At 40.9% G+C, this 25,487-nt stretch overlaps 1 protein-coding gene across 1 annotated transcript in view; it reads right to left on the bottom strand.

The window, feature by feature from the left end:
* CORO1C (coronin 1C) overlaps positions 1-25,487 on the bottom strand; it is a 92,217-nt gene that overhangs the window by 28,761 nt on the left and 37,969 nt on the right. The window contains exon 3 of the mRNA XM_008058133.2: positions 12,705-12,827. Coding sequence (XP_008056324.1) covers positions 12,705-12,827 — 123 coding nt within the window. The remainder of the gene's footprint in view (positions 1-12,704; positions 12,828-25,487) is intronic.

Below are 25,487 nucleotides of genomic sequence, written 5' to 3'. Positions count from 1 at the left end.
AAAAAAAAAAAAAAAAACCAAAGAAAAAACCCCACAAACATTCAATTATCAAATGAGAAAGTCCCAGGGATCTAAAGTTTGTATGTGGCAATAGTATGCAAATTAATTTGATTGTGATCATCATTACAAATTGCATACATATGTCAAGCCATCACTTTGTACACCTTGAATATATACAATCTTCATGCGTCGTTAATTGAATGTTAGATAATTAAATATTTTTAAATAAACATAAAAGCTAAAAAAAAAAAAAAGTGTCTGCTACATGTTCATGACCACTGCTCTTGCTATTAGCATGACCAGCATGACCTCGTGGATATTTCTGGATCTGAATATCAGGATTTCTTGGAATGAGTCTTCTTTGCAACTTAATTCAGCACTGTACCCAGCTAATTAATACTAACTGATTGACACCCAAGATATCCTATGTGTGAAAGCCCTGGTTGGTGCCTCGGCCGATTACCAAATGAGGGCAGATCTGATCCCTGCGCAGGTGCATCAGCTCCTCTCTGCTCCATGGTTACAGGCTGGCACTACACCAACTAGCTTTCTCAAAAACACATGCAGTGAGTAGACACAGAAACAGGCACAGCACACCTCCCGTGCCCAGACCAGAGTGGGCATCTCACATAGCAGGGACTACCAGTTAGCCTCCCTCTCACTTTTTTTTTTTTTAAAGTAATGTTGTGTGTTCTTGAAATTTTCTATTTGGACAACACATTGCTATGGCAATGTTTTGTTTCGTTTTGAAAGAAAGAACAAAAACTAAATCAGTCCCAAGGGCTCCCAGATTAAAAAAATGAATCAATCAGTGAAAACTTATTGGGGTTCTGGAAAAAACAACTTTACACACATGTTGAGGACTACTGTATCACTGGCATCATTTTCACATGTGAAACTCTGGACGTGGAAAAGGCAGCTCAAGAGAGCAGTTCCAACAAGAAAAAAAAAAAAAAAAAAAGGAAAATAAAGAAACTTGGAGCCGGGCTCGGTGGCTCAGCCTATAATCCCAGTGCCTTGGGAGGCTGAGGTGAGTGGATTGCCTGAGTCCACGGGTCTGAGACCCACCTGGGCAACTTGGCGAGACCTCATCTCTACAATAAATCAAAAGAATTAACCAGGTGTGGTAGCGCGTGCTTGTAGTTGGAAGGCTGAGGCGGAAGGATCGCAGGAGCACTGCAGGTCAAGGCTGTGGTGGCCAAGAGCGGCCACTGCACTCCATTCTGGGTGATGGAGTGAGACTCCAACTCAAAAAAAAAAAAAAAAAGAAAGAAAGAAACTTGGGTTTCTTTCAAGTAGTCATCTTAAAGTACAATTAGTTAAAATAGTTTCATTTTTCAAACAGTGCAACTTTAAAGCATACACTAAGTATTTCCAGACACTGCTTCCCTATTCTAATCACCCATTAGGAACCTGCTACTGGGCTTGGCACTACAGTTACAGCCATTAAAAAGGACTGGGTGTTCCCCTAAATGACCATATTTTTTTAAATGCGAAGGAAACCAATTCCAAAGGGTAAATGAAGGAAAGAGACCATCTTAAGAGACAGGAAGAGGCTTACAGACTTGGTGGCAGCTGCTGAGCAGCACAATCTCTACAAAAACAACCAACCCCAAACCCCACAGGGTGGCATGCAGGCTGGCCGGCCATTCCTAAGGAATCCTGACACTGAGAGCAACACAAGTTTGGGAAAATCAAAAATTGAACACTGGGTTCCAACCTGCCATAGTTATAATATCCACTGGAAAAGGGCCCAGGCGCAATCTATACAAAGTGGAAATAACACGAAGTCCTGCTGCATGACTGAGAGGAGCCACATTACTTCCATGTTTATTTCAAGGCAGAAACTTTATTAGGAAGTGTTACAGCACTTTTAGAATTTGTCTAGCAGATTTTCTGGTTTTAACCAGACCCCTCTCCCCCCAAAAAATATATTAGGAAAATGCATGATTGAATGCAAAAATGGTTAGATAATGGAGTTTGTTTCTGTTGATTTTTGTAGAAGAATAAACTGATTTGGAAGAAGAAGAAAAGTGTCCATTTTAAATGTAGTAATTTGGAACCATTAAGGACACATAATTGAAAACAATTAAGACTACCATGTTTGCAAGATCTTTCCATCGCTCAGACTCTGGAAGAAACAATTATGCAATCCCATTGTCTGAATTAGCCATTTTTTGCCATTTGTGTTTGATTAGTGCCCTGCAGATAAGAAACAATGTTGAATCAACAAACTAAATTTAACTTGGTTGCTCTTTGTATTATTTAAAGCACTATTATTGGAGCTCAAATTTCCCCAAGTAAATTACTGGCGGGGATCAGTGGCTCGGCCTGTAATCCCAGCACTTTGGGAGGCCGAGGCAAGTGGATTGTCTGAGCCCGTGGGTTCGAGACCAGGCTAGGCAATTTGGTGAGATCTCATCTCTACAATAAATAAAAAATTAGCTGGGTGGGGTAGTGCACACCTGTAGCTCTGGCTACTTGGAAGGCTGAGGCAGAAGGATCGCCAGAGCCCAGCAGGTCGACACTGGGGTGGCTGTGAGTGTGCCACTGTACTCCAGCATGGGTGACAGAGTGAGAGCCCAACTACAATCTTAAAATGCTCTATGTGAAGATACTGTTGAAGACGAGAACTTAAAGAAAGACAAATTTGGAAAACCAAGGAGCATACTATAGTTTCTGGGAGCAGGAGTTACATAACTGCTGTTTGCTAGTAGAAAACATCGCTTCAAAAAGTAGTACATGAAAGGTAAACTATGTCAATATAATTTACTTTAAGGCTGCTTAGAAAGTCACCTCTAAAAGATGGAGGAATGTACCTTAAGATTGGTATTCCCTTTCCTAAAACTACAAAGTAGTGTCCCTGTCACTGAATCACTGCTCACAAAATTAACAAATTAATGCTTAAATGCTTAGGATTTAACGGACTTATACTTTAAGTCATACAAAAAGCAGTTTATGAAAAACTAATTCTGGCTGGGCACGGTGGCTCACATCTGCAATCCCAGCACTTTGGGGAGGCTGAGGTGAGAGAATTGCTTGCGGAGTTTGAGACCAGACAACTGAGGCTGAGCCAGTTTAAGATACCTACATGTGCTCAGAACTCCTAGCCTCGGGTTCTTTTTGGAATCTTCCCTGTACTAAAACTAGGCCTTGTTTCACTGTTTACTATTTGTAGCTCATGAGATACTACCAATACTTTAAAAACATTTGATCTATTGTATAGTGTTCTTTTACCTTTGGGAGAGCAAAGTAGAAAGTGAGGTATTAAGAGAAGCAGGTAGGACAGAAGAAGATCAAATATTTCTTTAAATGTTTATCTCAACTGCTAAGCCATGAGAGCTTCAAACATCCCAATAATAACATATGATTTGGGGGATATTAAGTGATTAAAGAGTGATTTAAATATCAGTTCCAAACCTCAGAGTTTAAAAACTTAAAAGGATTTATCCCAAAGCATTATTTAATTTACAACATGCTCATTTCAGCAATGTCAATAAACAGGCAACATTATAAAGGATTCTGGGAAGATGGTGGTCTCAATAGCAGCATAGTTTGAGATTTTCCCCAAATCCTTCCATAAAAACAGAGCAAGCAGATTAAAAATAAACAAACACACACCCCAGGGATGATATTTACACAAAACTAGGTGATATCCTTAAAATGCCAAGTGGGTGGAGGCAAACCACCAACAACTCAGCAGCCTCATGACCTGTGTGTTATCAGCCACAGGTTGGGAGGAGATACTCCTCAACCCCCCAACTCCCTGCCCCCCTGCCCCCCACAATGAGGCACCTGGCAGACCTGAGACCAGAAGTAGAAACTGAGGTGGGTTTTTGCCCTCTCCAATAGCAACTGAGCACAGAAGGCCTGAAATGAAAAGGTCTGCAGGCTGGGAGCAATCTAGTACTCAGCACTAGCAAAACCGCCCAGAGAGGGCTCCCTTCCAGGGCAGGCCACACACTCAGCAGAAATTCCAGGGAGGGAAATCAAATTTGAGCAGAATAGAAATAAGAGAGGCAAAGGAATGAGAAAATAAAAATAAAAGCAGGCCAAGAAATCTCCGAAAGCAATACACCATGTTTATGAACACTACCCAAAGATGGCAGGAGGGAGCTCTGTAAAGTTAGAACAGTTATCTGAACCAAGTTACCTTCTATAAACAGCTTGGGAAAACCAAATTCATATAAAAATAAGGAAGCCCCCCATCCCCTACCAAATCAAGGTTAAAAAAATTAAGATTTGAATTCCAAAATCACTGTAATTCCAAAATTAGACCTCTACAGACAATACAAGAATGCTAAAAAGACATGCTTTAAAAAGAGATAAAACTATAATATACCAAGTTCAAAATAAATCAGAACTTTAAAAACCTCAAAAATAAAGTTTGAGGCTAGGCTCAGTGGCTCAGCCTGTAATCCCAGCACTTTGGGAGGCTGAGGTAAGTGGACTGCCTGAGCCCATGGGTTCAAGACCCACCCAGGAAACTTGGCAAGATCTTGTCTCTACAGTAAATAAAAATTAGCTGGGCGTGGTGGTGTGTGCCTGTAGTTCTGGCTACTTGGAAGGCTGAGGCAGAAGGATCGACGGAGCCCAGCAAGTTGAGGTTGCAGTGGCCGGGTGCGTGCCACTGCACTCCAGTCTGGGCGACAGAGTGAGACACCAACACAAAAAATAAATAAATAAAATAAAAATAAAGTTTGAGCAATCAAGAAAAAATTAGAAGTAAAAGAAAAATCACTTTAGACCTTCCATACAACCCCACAAACCCCCTACTGGGTTTGGAGGAACTCAAATCACTCTATGAAAAAGATACCTGTACATGTATGTTTACTGCAGCACTGTTCACAATAGCAAAAACATGGAACCAACCGTGCTGCCCACTGAAAGAGGACTGGATTTAAAAAATGGTACATATACCTGATGGAATATTACACAGTCATAAAGGACAAAATTATGAACCTCACAGTAACTTGGATGGCATAGAGTAAAATACTGAGTGATCTATCACAGAACAAAAAACCGAGTATCACATGTTCTCACTCATAAACAGACCTTGAACAATTATCATAATACTGTAAAAAAAAAGGTTTGGCAGTGGTGGGAAACTGCCTGGGGAGAGGGGCAGGGGACGGACAGGATTGGCAGTCGTGGGAATCTGCACAGGGGGACACTTCATAAGGGTACTTGCATAATGAACATTTATAAACCTAATCCTGAATTGTACCCCACATCTTTAAAGTAAATAAATGATAATAATAGAAGAAAAATCACTTTCGAAATTAATACTAACCAGCCAGACACGGTGGCTCACCCCTGTAATCCCAACACTCTCGGAGGTCAAGCCAGGATTGCTTGAGCCCAGGAGTTTGAGACCAGCCTAGGCAACATTGTGAGACTTCACCTGTACAAAAAATAAAAGAATTAGCCAGACGTGGTGCCACGTACCTGTAGTACTAGCTACTCAGGAGGCTGAGGCAGAAGGTTTCCCTGAACCCAGGAGGTGGAGGCTGGTGGTGAGCCAAGATAGTGCCACTGCACTCCAGACTTGGTGACAGAGTGAAACACCAACACGGGGAGTGGGGGTGGGGCGTAATGAAGACTAATCAAGAAAGAACACAAGAAAAAATAAACACCAGAAATAATGCAACCACCCCCAAATAAATAAACGCTAAAAAAAAATGTCTAAAAGAAAAAAGGTTTGAGGAGAAGCTGACAGGTGAAGACAAAGCATATGGCCACCTCTAAAAAATGGAGGAACATGCCCTATGTGGGAGCATTTATGGTGCTCCAAACGTCTTCAGGAGCCCTGATGGACAACTAGTGCAGGAGAACAGAAGAATAAAAACTGTTAGTTAAGGAAAAAAAAGACTTGAAAGTATATATAGAAACAGAACACCAGTATCTAGGAATACCAACTCAGAATGATTGGTAGAGTTGTAATACTCTTGTAAATTTAACTACATTTTAAGACAAAAGGTCTTATAAACAACTAGGCAAAAAAAAAGAGCATATGGTTATGAAGAAAACAAAATTAGAGTATAATCTGACTCTGATACCAATATGTCACGCAAGAGAAAATGGAGTAATATATTTAGATGCTCAAGGACAACTGTGAGCCAAGGATCTTATCTTCAGAAAAAAATCGCCTTCAAGGATAAAGATCTCAGACAAGATACTATTCAATACACAAGAACTCAGAGAATATGTTCCCATAGCCGTTTCCTAAGGAATCTCCCAGAGAACAAGCCTCTGATGGTCCACATGACTGGAGAGAGATCAATACAAGAACTGAGGGAGAGCACTATGCATAGTTAACTCACAGAACTAAGGCAGGCGAGAATGCTGAACGCAATGGCTGTGTAAGCCTGAAAATATAGAATACATAATTTTTAAAGGAGGATGAATAGAGACAGCATGTGTTAAAAAATTGTTTGGAACCAGGCATAGTGGCTCACGCCTGTAATCCCAGCACTTTGGGAGGCAGAGGCGAGAGGACTGTTTGAGCTTAGGGGTTCGAGACAGCCTGGGCAACTTGACAAGACCTCATCTCTACAATAAATCAAAAAATTATCTGAATGTGATGGCGTGTGCCTGTGGTTCCAGCTACTTGGAAGGCTAACGTGGAAGGAACTCCTAAGCCCAGGAGGTCCCAGGAGGTTGAGTGCTACTGCACTCCAGCCAGGGTGACAAGACTTACTCAAAAAAAAAAAAAAATTGTTTGGCTCTGTCAAAACTGTTTTCAGAATCATAACTGGTGGCAGTATTTTCATTCTGAGACTGTTCCATGTATAATGTTATAAAAGCAAATGAGATATATCAGGATATTCTAATTCATCCTCTGCATCCTTGAGAACCAGGATTCTCAGTATGAAAGAAGACAGAGATATAATATTAAAGAGGCTAGGTAAACACAAGCACAACTCATTTTACTGTGTTTCACTCTATCGCATTTTGCAGATATTGCATTCTTTATAAGCTGAAGGTCTGTGGCGACCTTGTGCCAGCAAGTCTGTCTGCACCATTTCTCCCACAGCATGCCCTATCTATGTGTCATATTTTGGTACTTCTCACAATATTTCACACACTTCCATTATTAATGCATCTGTTATGGTATCCTGTGATTAGTGATCTTTAATGTTATTATTGCAATTGTTTTGGGGTGCCACAAACAGCAGTTCTATAAGATAGCAAACTTAACTGATATATGTGTGTATTCTGATGGCTCCACAGACCAGCCATTCCCAGTCCCTCCCTCTCTTTGGGCCTCACTATTCCCTGAGACACAACAATATCAAAATTAGGTCAATTAGTAACCCCACATGTTCAAGTGAAAGAAAAAGTCCCACATTTCTCACTTTAAATCAAAACCTAGACATCGCTAGGCTTGGTGAGAAAGGCACATCAAAAGCCAAAACAGGCTGAAAGCTAAGCCTCTCAAGTCAAACTGTTACCAAAGCTGTGAGTGCAAAAGAAAAGTTCTTGAAGGAAATTAGAAGTGCTACTCCAGTGAACACATGAATGGTAAGAAAGGGAAATAGTCAGACTGCTGATATGGAGAAAGTTGTTGTGGTCTGGATAGAAGATCAAACCAGCCACAAGATTCCCTTAAATCAAAACCTAATCCAGAACAAGGCCCTAACTCTCTTCAATTTTGTGAAGGCTGAGAGAGGTGAGGAAGCTGCAGAAAAAAAGCTGGAAGACAAAAGAGGTTGGTTTATGAGGTTTAAGGAAAGAAGCCATTTCTAGAATATAAAAGTGCAAGGTGAAGCAACAAGTGCTGATGAAGAAGGTGCAGCAAATTATCCAGAAGACCTAGCTAAGATCACTGATGAAGGTGGCTACACTAAACAACAGATTTTCAATGTAGGCAAAACAGCCTTCTACTGGAAAGGAGATGCCATCTAGAGCCTTCATAGCTTGAGAGGAGAAGTCAATGCCTGGCTTCAGAGCTTCAAAGGGCAGGTAGATACTCTTGTTGTGGTAAATGCAGCTGGTGACTTTAAGTTGAAGCCAATGCTCATTCACCATGCTGAAAATCCCAGGACCCTTAAGAAATTAGCTAAATCTATTCTGTGCCCTAGAAACGGAAGAACAAAGCCTGGATGACGGCACATCTGTTTACAGCATGGTTTACTGAATATTTTAAGCCCATTTTTGAGACCTACTGATCAGAAAAAACAATTTCTTTCAAAATATTACTGCTCACTGACAATGCACCTGGTCAACTAAGAGCTCTGATGGAGATGTACAAGGAGACTTATGTTGTTACCATGCCTGCAAATACAACAACCATTATGTAGTGCATGGATGAAGAGAAATTTTAATTTGCAAGTTTTATTATTAAGAAATGCAATTCATGGGCTGGGCTCATGCCTGTAATCCCAGCACTTTGGGAGCCCAAGGCAGGTGGATTGCTTGAGCCCAGGAATTTAAGACCAGCCTGGGGAACATAGGGAGACCTTGTCTCAAAAAAAAAAAAAATCAAAAAATTTGCTGGGCATAGAGGTTCGTGCCTGTAGTTACAGCTATTTGTAAGGCTGGGGCAGAAGACTGTGATTGTGCCACTGTACTCCAGTCTGGGTGACAGAGTGAGACCCTGATTGGGGCGAGGGGGGAAGAAGGGAGGGAGGCAGGGAATTCATAAGGATATAGCTGCCATAGACAGTGATTCTTCTGGTAGATCTGGGCAAAGTCCATTGAAAACCTTCTAGAAAGTATCCATCATTCTAGATGCCAGTAAGAATATTTGTGTTTCATGGGAAGAAGTCAAAAATATCAACATTCACAGGAATTTAAAAGAAGTTGATTCCATCTAACCACACTAAACCAGTGGAACAACAACCACAAAAAAGAAGTTGATTCCAATCCTCATGGAGTTCAAGACTTTAGTGGAGGAAGTAACCGCAGATGTGGTGAAAACAGCAAGAGAACTAGATTTAGAAGTGGAGCCTGAATATGTGACTGAATAGCTGCAATCTCATGATAAAACTAGAACAAATGAGTTGCTTCTTCTATATGAGCAAAGAAAATGGTTTAAGATAGAATCTCCTGGTGAAGATGCTGTGAACATTATTGAAATGACAACAAAGCACTTAGTTTATTACATACATTTAGTTGATAAAGCATTAGCAAGGCTTGAGAGGATTGACTCCAATTCTAAAAGAAGTTCTGCTGTGGGTAAAATACTATTCAACAGTATCGCATGCTAGAAAAATCTTTCTTGAAAGGAAGAGTCCATCGGTGTGACCAACTTCATCGTTGTCTTATTTTAATTGCCACAGCCACCCCAGCCTTTAGCAACTACCACCCTGATCAGTCAGCAGTCATTCACATTGAGGGGAGACCCTCCACCAGCAAAACAAAAACAAAAACAAAAACACTCGCTGAATGCTTGGATGATTGTTAGCGTTTTTAAAGCAATGAAATATGTTTAAGTATGCCTGTACTCTATAGTTCTGAATTTGAACTGGAAATATTAGGATGAAATCACAAGGTATTATACCTTTAAATAAATATGTATTTTCTGGTCTCATCTGATCATTAAAAGCAATGATCACCATGGCTATAATGGCTATCCTTAGCACCCAGACTATGATCTAGAAATACCATTTTCCATTAAAAGAAGCCAGGGCTTCTGAAAGAAATGGCTAATTCTGAAATAAATGGTCTGGGCAAAGATGTCCAAAGTGAGCCTCAACACCTTATCAGACAGCAAGGAAGCTATCAAAGACAAAGAGGGTCATTTCAAAAAGACCGATGAATCTTTTTTTTTTGAGTTGGAGTCTCACTCAGTCGCCCAGACTGGAGTGCAGTGGCCGCTCCTGGCCACCACAGCCTCGACCTGCTGGGCTCCGGCGATCCTTCCGCCTCAGCCTTCCGAGTAGCCGGAATTACAGGAGCGCGATACCACGCCCGGCTAATTTTTTGATTTATTGTAGAGATGAGGTCTCGCCTGCCCAGGCGGGTCTCAAACCCGCGGGCGCAGGCAATCCACTCACCTCAGCCTCCCAAAGACCGATGAATCTTAAAGAGGTTTCCACTAGCAAAGATGGGACAATCTGAGCTTTGAGATAAGAACTATAACGGATTGTAATTCATCAAGTATGTTCAAATCCACATGTCCAAAATGAAAGGAAAAGAAAAAACAAAATTCATCACTTTCTGATGATGACAAAGAACCAATTTATCATCTTGAGAACTGGGCAAATAAAAGGAAAGAATCAAGCATTTATTTATCCTGCTTTCCTAAATGAACTATATGGGTGGGTAACTAAATTGTAAGAAAGAAGGGGGACATCATCTTATAAAATTTTACCAGTTAAAAATTGGAAACAAAATGACACAATATTTTGGTCCCTAATGAATTACTAGATCTAAGCATTGAGTATCAATAGCTGCACAAATAAAATTAAAAAAAGAAAACTAGACACCATGACATCACGTGCCTCCTACTGTAGGGAAGAAAATGACAATAAAGTCTTGACAAAGCAATAAAGTCTTTTTTTTTTCCTTCCCTGAGAAGAGGTCTCACTATGTTGCCCAGGCTGGTCTCCAACTCCTAGGCTGAAGCAATCCTCCCGCCTCAGCCTCAGCTTCCCAAAGTGCTGCGATTACAGGCATGAGCCACCTCGCCCAGCCAGAATTTTTTGTAGATATGAGGTCTTGCTGTGTTGCCCAGGCTAATATCAAGCTCCTGGGCTCAAGCAATCTTCCTGCTTTGGACTTCCAAAGTGGTGGGATTACAGATGTAAGCCTCTGTACCCGGGCCAAGTCTTGACATGGCTGACCACACTTTAATTCACCTACACTTCAGAAGTCAGCTGCCACTTTGCAGGGAATTCAGAAAACAGAGGAACATGTTAAACTATAATGCAAGGGTGTAATTAGCAAAATCCAATTGGCTGGAATGCATAGGTAAAGGGTCAGGGTTTTTCAACGGACACCTATAAGGAAAAGAAAATGATAGAGGAGGAACCTCATAGATTAAGACTTAAAAGACAATATATAAAAATTTTAAAACAGCAAGACTAAGCTATAATGTCTGGAGATGTACATTTAAGTGATGAACACCAAAAAGAAAGGCATGGGAATCACTATTACAAAAATCAGGGTAGTGGACATTTTTAGACAGAGGAAGGGGGTTGGGGCATATGGAGAAACCCGAGGGGGCTGGGAAAGTTCTATTTTATAGAACTTCATAACATGCTCAGTAATACTAGAGACAGGGAGTCCCAAAGATGGGTTAAACCAGCTTCTTCAAAAGAGGTTCAAACTCTCAGTTTAAGATTTTGGCATTGGGCCTAAATAATATTCCTTTCCCTTAGCAAAATGTACCTTCAGTCATTAAAATGATCAGTTTAGCAAGGCACATTAAACAAAACAATTCCTTTTAACAACACATTTCTTTTTTTTTTTTGAGTTGAAGTCTCACTCTGTCGCCCAGACTGAAGTGCAGTGGCACGCTCCCGGCCACCGCAGCCTCGACCTGCTGGGCTCCGGTGATCCTTCTGCCCCAGCCTTTCAAGTAGCTGGAACTACAGGCGTGCACTACCACGCCTGGCTAATTTTTGATTTATTGTAGAGATGAGGTCTAGCCAAGTTGTCCAGGCGGGTCTCAAACCCATTGGTTCAGGCAATCCACTCACCTCAGTCTCCCAAAGCATGGAATTACAGGCTGAGCCACTGAGCCCGGCTAACACATTTCTTTAATATGCTTTAAAACTGCCAAAATTATGAGATCACAGGAGGAGACATTCTCAGTCAAAAGCCTATGAGGAAAGCTGGTAAATGTTTAAATGACACAGTTCAGGAATTAATGTGTGTTTGTGTGAGACAACTTACAAATTCATGAGGAACTATTTATCTATTTACCATCATTTACTGCAGGAGCAGCAGTAGTCCTGTGCTTGAATCTAACCTCCTCAACATGTTTTGGGCTAATTTTTAAAATGGATCCAAACCAATAATCACATTTTAGAGCTAAAGCTCATAATCAAGAGCAAAAGTCCTCCAAAGTCTGATCTTACACATAACCTACATTTGGAATCTAAATGAGGGAATGTAAAGAATTTCACTTTTCAAGTTTTTTGTTTGTGTATCTTCATGAAAAGGACTTTCTTAACCAGAGTCCACTGGACAGAACATACCTTCTAACATCAGCTTGGAAATAAGCATTTGCAAACACTATTTCTTACCATCTGTGACAGATTCATTTTGTCTATATAACCTTTGACACATCTTATCTCACTGTCTTATGTGCCAGCAGTTTTTTTTTTCTCCTTTTTAGGGGAGTGTTAATTAAAATTAACTATTATCCAGTAAAATTGCTTTTATTGACTAAAATAATTTTACATAAACAAAAATTAATTCCTGAACGGAATTAAAACATGTGATCATTTAAACATGTGATCAAACAGCATTCACAGAATTATTGGAAAGTCACTTTATCCTAAGATCTTCCCTCAGAGATTTCAACCATCAATAAGAACATCACACACAGCAAACACACACAAAGACAACAGTGTACAACCTTTTGATAGGATTTGCAAAAGGCTTATCTGTAAACTTTCGTGTAGCTAAATTATTGCATAATTCAAAACTGCTATGACTCTCTGCCTTTCAAGACACACACATACATGTGTTTTTGAAAGGAGTAGGCAAGTTTCACTGGCCTGTGTGCATGCAACACTCAGGGAGCTTACCATGACCGTGCAGTCCTCTGAGCCACTGGCAATCACCTGATCGTTGTGTGGACACCAGTCTATGTCTAGCACTGGTCCTGTGTGGCCACATACCGTAGGGTAGGATTTGTCAATTCGACCAGTCTGAAAGAACATAAAAACAAACTTAGTATGCAATATTAACACCGCAGAGTTATGTCTTCTCAGACCCATCTCTCCTTTATTACCTCCATCCAAAACTCCCAACTGTCTACGTATGATGTCGTTTGTATTAGTAAATGTCTGTGGCTCAGCCTGTAATCCCGCGCCTTTGGGAGGCTGAGATGAGTGGATTGCCTGAGCCTGACCTAATCTCTACAATAAATCAAAATGAGCCGGGCGTGGTAGCGCGCGCCTGTAGTTCCAGCTACTTGGAAGGCTGAGGCAGAAGGATCGCCAGAGCCCAGCAGGTCGAGGCTGCGGTGGCCGGGAGTGGCCACTGCACTCTAGTCTGGGTGACAGAGTGAGACTCCAACTCAAAAAAAAAAAGAACTGTTAACGTTCACCTCTAGAAAAAGCTACTACCAAGAATACTTAATCAAATTACAAGGATCCAAATGTCTAGAACCACAGTTTACTTAATCAACCTCATTAACAGACATAGCAAAAGAGAATACAAAAGTCTTTTTTATCAAAAGACAATTCTACAACAGTCAAATAGTAAATTATAGGGATGTTTTACAGCAGGAAAAAAACACCTACATCTTGGTATTATTCAAAATGTAAAATATAACTTTTAAGACAATGTCCTCAAAATATATAAATTAACAGTTCTGGAAATGAATGGCACTGCTAAAGTTTAAAAAAAAAAGCTTTAGCTATTGCTCAGGGGCTAAAGGGCACACTACATTGTAATGTCTTGGTCTCTCTACTATCTTCAATCAACAGAAATGCCAGCTATTCTAATTAACACCAGGCTTAGATCTCATTTATTGGCCAGTTTCCCATCTCTTTAAGAACAAATGGCTAACAATGGTCATAAATAGCTACCATGATCTGCTCGTGTAACACATTTGAACCTAATAAGCCAACCGGGCTTATCAGACCTGTGTCAACCAAGATAGCTGTTACTGTATAACAACAGGTGGATAAAAGTTATTTCCTTTTTCAAACAGGTTAATGCCAATTCATGCTTGGGTTGTATATGTTCTAAGAGCAATCAGACAAAAAGCAATCACTGCAATGTATAACTTAATCAATTTTTTGTTGTTGATGCTCTTATTATAGCAAATTATCCCAACATAGAGGCAGGCTTCTTGGCAATTTTTCAAGATCAGTAAATTCTCTGATTTCTACAACTTGGCTTGATTAGGAAACTCCAGAGAAGCAGTATGCTAAAGTGCAGAGACTACAGGCTCTGGAATCAGACAGATGAGAGTTCAAATCCAAGCTCTACTGATTAAACAGCAGGGGGCCTTAGACAAGCCATGTAATCTTAGCTTTATGATTACTGTGAGGATTAAATGAAAGAACATTGTTAGGTAAATCATAACCCAGGATTATAATGATCTGTGTAAAGTATGTACAAAAGTTAATTACAGTTCCTAGAACATGATAAATACTCAATAGACAACTGTCACTTATCAGTTCCTATAGCATAATACAGTAATGTACTCCACCATCAAGAATTAACAAATATGGGTTATCTGTGAACTCTAATGAGTCAAATGCAGGCTGAGTGCTGGAGATGCAGATTTGAGCAAGGCAGCCCTGACCTAACTTAGCGTGAGGCCACTGAAAGGAGAGAGACATCTGAACACCCAATCACAGTGCCACATAACAAGCACTCCATGAGGACAGGCACGGGTGGAGGAACACAAAAGAAAGGCAGTCAGCCAGGCTCATGGGATCACAGTCCTGGGAAAGGTTTTCTGCTAGGAAAGGTGAGTTCTAAGTTGAGACATAAAGACAGCCCTGTCTAGAGACCTAAGGCCTAGGGTTCTTCATATCCTCCCCCTCCCACTGAAAAACTAATTCAATCCAGTTTTGATATCTTGAAATAGATCATCAAAAAGGACTTCAAAAGTAGGCATGGTGGCTCACGCCTGTAATCCCAGCACTTTTGGAGGCTGAGGTGGGAGGATTGTTTGAACAAAAATAAAGGAAATGCCAATGAATAGCATATTACACAGAATCTGGGTGTTATAAGGAGTAGCCATATGGGACATCTACAGATAGTGATGTACATGTGATTGAGGACAGGCCTGCCCAGGTTCTGCCACTGTCTAGCTGTGAAGTCCTGGCCCAAATTACTCTACATTTCAACCTCAGTCCCTTATCTGTAAAACTAAAATGTTAATAGTTCATTCTTTAAGAGTTTATGTGAGGTCCAAGTGAGACATTCAAGGTAAAGTACTTGGCATTGTACCAGCACTTGAAGCATTCAATAAATATTGCCCAACATTTAATAAATGCTGGAATTCACTCTACCACATTCTGATGGTGTCTCTCCTTAAAGAAGGAACAGCTATTAAGTCGAAGTCAGGTGGTTTTACCTAGTAGCTCTCTTATTTTATCCCCATAACTGTGTGAGATGGGTCTTCCTTTCTTTCCTTTCTTTCTCTCTCTCTCTTTTTTTCTCACCTGACTCCACAGTTTATTTTTCACTTTTGAAAGGCCCTCTCACCTTTATCTTCACGATGAGGCGGCATCACATGGGACTCCAATCCCCAGCCTCAGAGGTGTTACCGAAGTCTGCATCTGCTACAAATTGTACTGATTTAACATAAAGAAATTCCTTAAAAACATCTTTGGATGCTGCTAAACAGCAAATCCTGAATACTTTTCTTCACATTTCTGTGTTTCTGCAAGAATATGGTTCCAAGAATGTCTTGGTTACTAAGTATATATTGAACCCAGGTTCCCCTTGGAATCTCCAGATTATTCATTCTCTTTACACATAATTATATAATTACGCTTCTACCCTTTATTCACTGCCCTGTTTACTAACAAAAGCTTCTTGCTTAGAAGACAACCTCCATGCAAATATTCACAGCATTATTCAAAATAGCAAAAAACTGGCAAAAACTCAAATGTCTACCAGCTGATGGATAGACAGATCTAATGTGGTATATCAGCACACTGGAACATCACTCAGCAACCAGAAGGAATGAAATGCTAGTAGTGCTATAACATGGGGTAACCTCAAAAACATTATGCTTGGTAAAAGAAACCAAATGCAAAATGAGATGGGCATTTCATTTGACGCTCTGAAGCTACTTTCCCAGGTAATGTCTAGTAGCTCAAGTTGGTGGGGATGGGCTCGCAGGTGTTCACTCTATTTTATATGATTATTTGATCATTATAGTATTATAATCATTAAACTATAGCTATAGTTACTTTTGAAGGTGTGATGGAAAAATTTCTTTTCTTTCTTTCCTTCTTTTTTTTTTGTTTTTGAGACAGGGTCTCACTATATTGCCTAGACTGTAGTGCAATGGCTATTCACAGGCATGGTTGTGGTATACTACAGCCTCAAACCCTTGGTCTCAAATGATTCTCCTGCCTCAGCCTCCCAAGTAGCTGGGACTAAAGTTATACACTGCTGCATCTAACCTGAATGTGTGATATTTCAAAATTTAAAACATTATAAGGCAGGAAAGGCCAGAATCAAGTCTGACACACATTTAAATAGACATTCTGGAAGGAGAGAATAAAAAGAATACAAAAGAGGCAAAAATTAAAGAGAAAATGGCTGAGAATTTCCCAGGTTCAGTGAAATGCATAGGTCTTTAGATTTAAGAGGCACAAATTCCACCTCAAGAAGTATAAGTGAAAATAAATCCCACTGGGCTCAGTGGCTCAGCCTGTAATCCTGCGCCCTTGGGAGGCTGAGGTGAGTGGATTGCCTGAGCCCACGGGTTCGAGAGCCGCCTGGGCAACTTGGCGAGACCTCATCTCTACAACAAATAAAAAAATCAGCCGGGCATGGTAGCGTGTGCCTGTAATTCTGGCTACTCAGAAGGCTGAGGTGGAAGGATTGCCGGAGCCCAGCAGGTCGAGGCTGTGGCCCAGACTCTGTCTGGGCGACAGAGTGAGCCTCCAACTCAAAAAAAAAAAAAAAAAGAAAAGAAATTGCTCTTTATTCATATCTTAGTGAATTTAGAACAGCTAACGCAAAGAGAAAACCTCAGAAGCAACAGAGAAAGGACAGATTACCCCCTCCCCCTTTCGTTTTAAGAGACAGGTCTCACTATGTTGCCCAGGTTGGTCATGAACTCCTGGGCTCAAGTGATCTTCCTGCCTTGCCTCCTAAAGTCCTGGGATTACAGGTGTATGCCACCAGGCCTAGCTGAAGTAACATTTTATAACTTCCAAAACTGGCAAAAAATGAAAAGTCTGATCAATTACGCTGGTGAGGATATCAGAATAGAAGAATTCTGTTTACAGAGTATCCTGTTACAATTCCTTTTTAAAGCAATCTGGTAACAAGTAGAGGCCACGATGTCTATCTCAGCAATACCACTTCTAGGCCATCTGGGTGACAGAGATGCTCCCATATTTTGTACAAGAAGGATATTTTTTGCAGCATTCTGGAAATAGTACCAAAAGTAGAGGCAATTTCACTGGCCATCAATGTGGGAAATTATTATTTATATAAAAATTTAACACATACAAAATGAAAGTATACATTACAGAGACATAAGTAACAAAAATGCAAAAATTTGATACACATTTGAGGGAAAGATTACCTCTGGGGAAGGAGAAAAGAAAAAGGGGGATGGTGTTTTAGCTACATCTGTTATACTTTTATATTTTCTTTTCAAAAAAGAGAGATATGAAATAAGCATGGCAAAATATTAACATCTGTTTAATCCTGTGGGTGAGTACATGAGTATCCTATTATTTTGTCTGACACATTTCCTATTTTGAAAAAAAAAGAATTAAAAATATAACGAAGTTGAGAGAAACATCAATGCACTATTACTAACTTTACATTACGTTTTTTTTTTAATTCCCAAGAAAAATGGGTTTCTACCTGAATTATTGTATTTTATGTCAGGGTTGTTACATTCTTAGGCTCTCTCAGCATCCTTGGCAAATCACATTTGGCTTGTCTTTTTTTTTTTTTTTTTCAGTTGGTGTCTCACTCTGTTGCCCAGGTTGGACTGCAGTGGCACGTCCTGGCCACCCCAGCCTCGACCTGCTGGGCTCAGGTGATCCTTCTGCCTCAGCTTTCCAAGTAGCTAGAACTACAGGCACGTGCTACCACGTCCGGCTAATTTTTTGATTTATTGTAGAGACGAGATCTTGCCAACTTGCCAAGGCCATTCTCTAATCCGTGGACTCAGGAAGTCCCCTCACCTTGGCCTCTCAAAGTGCTGGGATTACAGGCTTGAGCCACTGTGCCCGGTGGCCTCTTTTTTTTTTTTTTTTTTTGGAGACAGAATCTTGCTCTGTCACCCAGGCTGAAGTGCAGTGGCATGATCATCATAGCTCACTGAAAATTTACTGAAACATAAAGCAATTATGAGGGGAATCTGGAGGTACTAGTACTAGTTAGTCTTAGCTACATAAAAGAGCTTCTTGTGAAATGAACTTTTTTTCCAAGTTAAAGTTAAATAATCCTGGTTAAAAGTTAATAGCTACTCACCAGTAATTCCTCAAGTAACACATGTGAGAATAATAATAAGCATTTCTGTCATTCCCACCTCAGTCCCCATGAATCTATAGCATAAAGTACTACAGTTCAACATTTTAACAGGAATCAAAGTGTTACTGAAAGGGCAACTGCTGCCTGTTTCCATCCTTTTAATCAAAAACTAATAATAACAATAATGGCTAACATTTTTAAAGTTCTTAAATTCCATACTAGGAGCTGCCTGAAGACCTTAATATCTTTGATCTCATGACAGCTTTTATATGGGAACTTTATAACTCTATTTTCTAAAAAAAGAAACTGAGGCACAGGAAAAATTAAGAAGCAGAGATCTAAAATATCACTGAGCATTCTTATCAGATTTGGATAGGGAAAGAAAATTTCCACTATGCCATGAGTTATGAGAAAGGCACAGAAGTAATGTTAAATATTGGCAGCTGGCTATCAGAAACACAAAGTTAATTTAAAAAAATGATATTCTGCAAGTAGCTGCTTCCTCTGGTTGTGATATCATCATAAATCCTTATCACAAATAAAACAAAGAAAGAAGCACCATACTGCAGCACAAGAGAAAAGCAGCTGACTAAATGTTTGAGAGTGTGAAAGAACAAAAATGAGAAGAAAGTATCACACATACACACACACACACACACACACACACACACACACACACACAGGTCAAGTATCAGCTATTTTGCTTTCAAGGGTTCAAGGGCTTATACCTCCAAGGATCTTCTTACTCAGAACAAACCAGATCAAAACAAAGCACAACAACACAGTTCACCAAATGAGTAGTTATTATTTTAAAATGTGGAGCTGGGCATTCATAAACTGCTGAGAGTACAAGTTTACAGAGACTGAAGGAAATCATACTAATGATGGCCTTATATGGTAAGATGAGGAGCCATGATTCTGAAAGACATTTTACACTAGGATCTAATGAGAATGCAGTTCTCATTCATTCCTGTGACAAGTACTCTATCATCCAGTGAATAAACCAAGGAATCCATGACTAATTCGCTAGACTGCAAACAGTCGTTTGGGAAAATGCCCACCACATGTCATGGTATCTGCACAACTTACCTGCACCTCTAAGCAGCAAATTTATTTTATTTTAATTTTTTTTAACTTTTGATTTTTTAATTTTAAAGATGTGGGGTAAAATTCAGGATTAAGTACACAAATGTTCATTATAAGTAGCAAATTTAAATGAATGCTAAAGAATTAGCATTAAGTGAATGCTAAAGGAAAATGTACAAGAATTTAATGCTCGCTTTTAGATATCTTTTTCAATTAAAAGATGACTTTCTTTAAGAACCTCCCCCCAATCTTCCAAGGCTCAGATATAGAATAACTTCATTTTACTAACAGATGTGTCCACTGTTTCATGAAGGATAAATCATCTCTGTTACATTATCTGGAATATTACTACTTTTCTAGCATGGAATTGAAATAGTTTAGCTAAAGAATGTAATAGTCAGCCATTTACATTCTCCACTTTATTAAAGATGTTTTGAATCATTGATTACTTACTAGTCCTAGTCACAAGCCATAGAATAGCATTTGCTTTTTGGTACCTCTCCAAAGCTTCCAGCTTTTTTGTACCTCTCTAGCTAAAACTCCAAGTATTTGGGATCAACTCAGCAAATGGTGAAAACGACCAGCACCAAGGCTCCTACAGACTCTGGCCCAAGGCCCAATTCATAAACTGTGGAACAGTGGTGAAATAGGTCAGGACAATGGCTTGCAGACATTATTATCTGTAAGATTCAGTGACCTGCCCGGAGCCAAGCAACATGAGCCCAAGGGAAAATTCAGCCTCCGAAGTGTGTATACAGCTGGTACAAGGGAGTGGTATAATGGCACAATTTCCACGTGGTTGGCCCAAGCTGGGGGTTTTGAGTGCGTTCCAGCCAGCAACCCTCACCGTGGTGGAAACCGTCCTAGAGACCAGCACTATCATTTGCCTTGGGAAAAGTCCTTAAAAATTTCAAAGCTGCCCAAAGACTCAGCAGAGCTCCTGAAGATTGGGGCTTCAATGAAACCCACAGAGTTAAGCAACATTTTCCAAAGGTCATTTTGGGGATGGGAGGAATGAAAATAAAAATTTAAGCATCAGTAAATATATAACTTTAATTGCTCTACAAAGGAAAGTTCACAATTTAAATACGTTTGCAAAAACACTCCTCTTTAGGTACACAAAATTCAATGTACTGCTTAAGAAATGGTATTTCTCATTTTGGGAGGCTGAGGTGAGTGAACTGCCTGAGCCCGCGGGTTTGAGACCAGCCCAGGCAGTTTTGCGAGACCTTGTCTCTATAATAAAATAAAAAAATTAGCCAGGCATGGTAGCATGTGGCTGCAGTTACAGCTACTTGGAACGCTGAGGTTGAAGGATCACCAGAGCCCAGCGGGTTGATGCTGGGGTGGCTGTGAATGTGCCACTGCACTCTAGCCTGGGCGACAGAGTGAGACTCCAGCTCCAAAAAGAAAAGAAAAAAAGAAAAAGAAATGATATTTCTAGTAGTAAGAATATTTCTTGCCAGTTTTAATGGAAAACCACAGTGGATTCCACTTAGGTCTAGTGGTATATCTTGCTTATCTGTCTCACACCTTATTACAAAAAGAAATCCACATTTAAGACGTGTATTCATCCTATATACTGAAGGCAGCACTGTGCAATCAAAAGAAATTTCAAACACATACAGAAAAATTCTCACAGATATGTTTCCAGAAAGGAGTTCTGCTCTGGGATGTGTGTGTGTTTATTTGTTTGTTTTTGAGTAGGAGTCTCACTCTGTCGCCCAGGCTGGAGTGCAGTGGCATGCTTATGGCCACTGCAGCCTCTTCCTGCTGGGCTCAGGTGATCCTTCCACCTAAGCCTCCCAAGTAACTGGAGCTACAGGAGTGAGCCACCACGCCTGACTATGAATATGTTTCTAAAGGAGCTAATGGTGCATTACAGATGTGTCCACAGACATTGTACCTTCCCAAACGCTCAAAAGTCAACATTATGTCCTATGTATTAAATTACACAAAAGATTCCTCACATAATTGTTTCCAAACCAAACATTAGCTTGCTCAATATAATATTAGGCTGAAGACACTACCAACTTGGTATTAAGGTATATCCAACTAATAATCAGTGCTTCCTTCAAGAATGGAGACATGTAACATTTTGTTAGTCACACAAAGTTTTACCCAGCAGTCTTACTCTTTCTCATAACTAACATGTTTTCACAAAGTTAATAAACTCCCATAGAGATTAAAAGTGACACACATTCATTTTGCCAGACAAATCAAATATTCCCCTTTAAGACACTCAAGGTGTTTGACATACAATTTCTTTCCAGTTTATATTCTGGATGGAATTCACGGGACACACCCAAGCCTTCCTGAGGTGCTGGATTCTCACTGCTCTCTACAGCCTCCCCTGTCTAATCCAGCACTGGCAGCTGCCTCACTGCCCAGTGCTTTTCCAGCTTCTAATCTGCAGTGATCTGTGCCTATTATCCAGACTGGTCTCACCACCCTCAGATGTAGGAACTGAAAGAGCTCCCCTGCCTCCATCCTGGGGAAGGCAACCAAAGATACTTTACATTACCTGACTCAAGAAACAAAGAGAGTTAAGATTTTCCAAGCTGTTCCCCCCTACTTTATAGTCATCTTTCATCTTAGGAAAAGTGAGTAGCAAAATCACTTTATGTGCCCAAATTTCAATAACAACTCATTTCCAGTATTGGGGCAATACATCGAGCAGTTCTGAGCTCAGCAAGGAGAATGGTCATACATGTGCTCGGAAGAAAAGGACAAGTGTTCAGTCCAAGCATAAGGGCTTCATTCACGCTGTGCAGGGTGCAAAGGAATCAAAAGGATATCTATTGAAGTGGGCTTCCTTCTTTCTCAGCTTCCTTTTTCTTATGTCAGTATTATTTATGTGGACTTATGTTCTGTTGGAATTTCTTAAGCCCCTGCTGCTCCACAGGGAGGAGCTAGAGTGATGTGGTCGTGGGACAGAGAGACAGTGGTGTTGGATAACAAGACAGGGACTCGACAGCCGACCAAAAAGATGGAGGCACACAGCATATGACTTGTGGACAGGCTGGTCCCTGAGAGGGCAAGCTCAGGGCCCAGGAATGAAACATTCAGAGGAGGTTTTACTTTAAGGGAACCAGAAACACCAACCCTGAGGTAAGAGGAGGTGCCCTGGAAAAAATCCTACAGATGGAGTTACACTGTAAGGTAAGGTAAACTAGCAACTCAAGCTGCCAGAGAGAGGCAGTATGGGCCTGTGGAGACCTCACCCGCCTGGGAGTTCAAGAAAGCAGTTGCTAAAGCATAGGAAAAATGGCAAAACACTATTTTGGCATCACAGGTCCCTTCTGAAAACTAGGTTTAATATTGAATAGACCACATTTAAAAGCCCAATAAGCTTGAGGGAAGTTACTGTAAAACTATGAATGTTTTATTACAGAAAGAAAATAGTATAAAAGTTAACATTTCCTTACTAAATCATGCCTAAACATGAAATAGCAACCCAGAGAAGTTGTATTTCCTAACTTCCTGACATCAAAAAATGTATAAAGTGGGTCGGGCATGGTGGCTTGTACTTGTAATCCCAGGATTTTGGGAGGCGGAGGTGAGAGGATCGCCTGAGCACAGGGGTTCGAGACCAGCCTGGGCAACTTGGTGAGAACTCATCTCTGCAATAAATAAAAAAATCAGCTGGGCGTGGTGGTGCATACATGTAGTTTCAGCTACTTGGAAGGCTGGAGTGGAAGGATGGCCTCAGCCTAGCAGGTTAAGTCTACAGTAGCCATGAGTGTGCCACTACACCCCAGCCTGGGTGACAGAGTGAGACTCCGACTCAAGGAAAAAAAAATTATAAAGTAAATGTAATACTTTCTGCTCATCACTACAGACAAGTAATTCCACATGATACTTCTGGGCTGAGAACAAACAAAAACCAGGAACCCAAGATGAGGTAGAAACTAGTCAAAATGAAATTCAACTGCAAAAACTGGAGATGTGAACGCAATAAAGGAAATCGAAGTATCTGTTATCAAATCAGAAAGAAGAGTAACTGATTGCCTAATCCCTTGTAGTGAGCAAGATCTCCTGACTGGGATCCTCTGTGAATGCTGAGGAGCTTCAGGGCTCCCCTTCCAAATGCAGATCTGCACTGGTTTATCCACAAACCTCAGAATGACAACCCTCCTTGAAGTGGAAATACAAAACAGAAAAATATTACAACTGTTGGGTTTTTTTTTTAGGTACATGGCCCAGGCAGTTCATATCTTGCAGCAGGTGTAAACAAGCAAGAGGACTGGAATACAGACCCAATTCAGTAGCTTGTATCCTTTACTCAGGGCTCAGCCAGAAATGAAACCTAAGGCCCACCTCCTCAGAGAAAGCAGAAACGTGCTCTACCACTCGCCCTCCCAGCTCAGTCTCCCAGACCTCAGCTCAGGCCCCATCCCTAACTAGCACAGAGCCTCAACTGGCAGGAGCAGACAATTTGCGACCTGTGGTTCTAAGGTGGCTTCTGGCAAATCATGACTGCAGAAATCTGCTTATTACCCCTTGAGCCCGCTTCAGAGTAAACTGCATGCAGACACCTTTCTTGTCTGATATGCAGCCTCTTTCCCACACATTTACACTGATGGCTTCTGCTGCAGCAATTGCCCGTTTGCTCAACACAAGCCCAGGAAACAGTTAAATGTACTTTGCACTTGACTCAGTGGCTTCTCTTCACCACAGGCTCCCAGATCCCACCATTCTTTGAGCCGAAGTGTAGCCAATCAAAGCAAAGGAAGGAAATTATCCTGGCCAGCTGACAGCCACAGCATTCTGATGGCCATATATGGTAAAAACCACTGTCAGAGTCCTGTCAGGCCTGCAGGCTGGGCTGCTGTGGACATATCAGTGAACTGCAGCAGCAGAAGAAGCCTGCCAAGGAAATGCACAAATGGGGAGGGAGGGGAAAGGAAGGGAATGGAAACCGTCATCTGCCACAGCACACACTCACAGTGAGTCACAGCCACTCAGTGTCATCAAAATTAGCCCTGGGGTACACTGCAAAGTTCCTTCTGCCAAGACTTAGTGCTCCATTGTTAACTGGGGTTGAAAAAAACAGTCCCTAGGAGAAAATGAAAAGGCCCTTCTGTGGCACTTCATGTGGTAATGAGGCCGAGCTGTGCTCTTGTGGCTGGCAGCTCATGACATAATTTGGAAGTCATTGTTCTGCACCTGGTACCCTCCCCCTGCACCTTCTATCCTCCCCCTGCATCTTCTACCCTCTTCATCCTGTCCTCCAGCCTTTCACAGCCCTTACACTTGACAGTGTCAGGTAATCCAGGCATCAGACAGAATTGAGTTCAGGAGGCAGTGATGGGCATCCCACTGCACACCAGGACATGGCAGGCCCAGAGTCAAATCCTCTCGCTACCAAGCAGACATCCACATCTGTACAAAGGGCTCCCGGCACTGCCACCATTGTCTACAACAGAGCACTGCTATGTGTAGAAATGGAAATTGCCTGTCAGCAGTGTGTATGAGGCGGGATGCAGCCAATGCAAATCCAGCAGGTGCTGGCCGTGACTGTGGATCACACAGAAAAGGCCCATCGGGAGACTGTCATTCCTTCTGAACAAGGCCTTGAAAGAAGGCACTTATCGGCATGACGCCTGGCACTTAAAGAGATCCACGACAAATGTGGGCTGCTGCCATTTCATCCCTGTCGCTGTTTCCTCACAAGACTTGGGTAGACCAAGTACTTTCCAAACCTTCAGAAAATTTGCAAACTGACAGAACTGAAGCTCTGACAAGTTGGTGTCTTTATTATTAAGCTTTCTAATTCCAGAGAAAGAATGTAAATAATTAAGTGTCCATTTGACCACAGTTTCTACACCACAAAAAAAAAAAGAAAAAGAAATCCTTCACACTCTAACTAGGAAAAAAGTTAACAAATATACATGTCCAGATCAAATAAAGACTCAGTGACCTAAGTTCTAATCCACAAAAGACTTCAGTCTTGGACAATCATTCAATGTCAGCTTCAATTTCTTCAGCTGTAGAACAGAGGAATGACAGCAACGTTACCACGTGCAAACACTGAAATGCTGTAGATGAATAAGGTCCTCCAAATACAGTTTGATGTCATTTGT

Source organism: Carlito syrichta, unplaced genomic scaffold (genome assembly GCF_000164805.1).
Source record: "Carlito syrichta isolate Samal-C Ts95f unplaced genomic scaffold, Tarsius_syrichta-2.0.1 Scaffold303226, whole genome shotgun sequence".
In the NCBI taxonomy this organism is placed as follows: Eukaryota; Metazoa; Chordata; class Mammalia; order Primates; family Tarsiidae; genus Carlito; species Carlito syrichta.
Note: the sequence above shows the minus strand (reverse complement) of the source record. Positions and strands in the feature narration are given on the sequence as shown.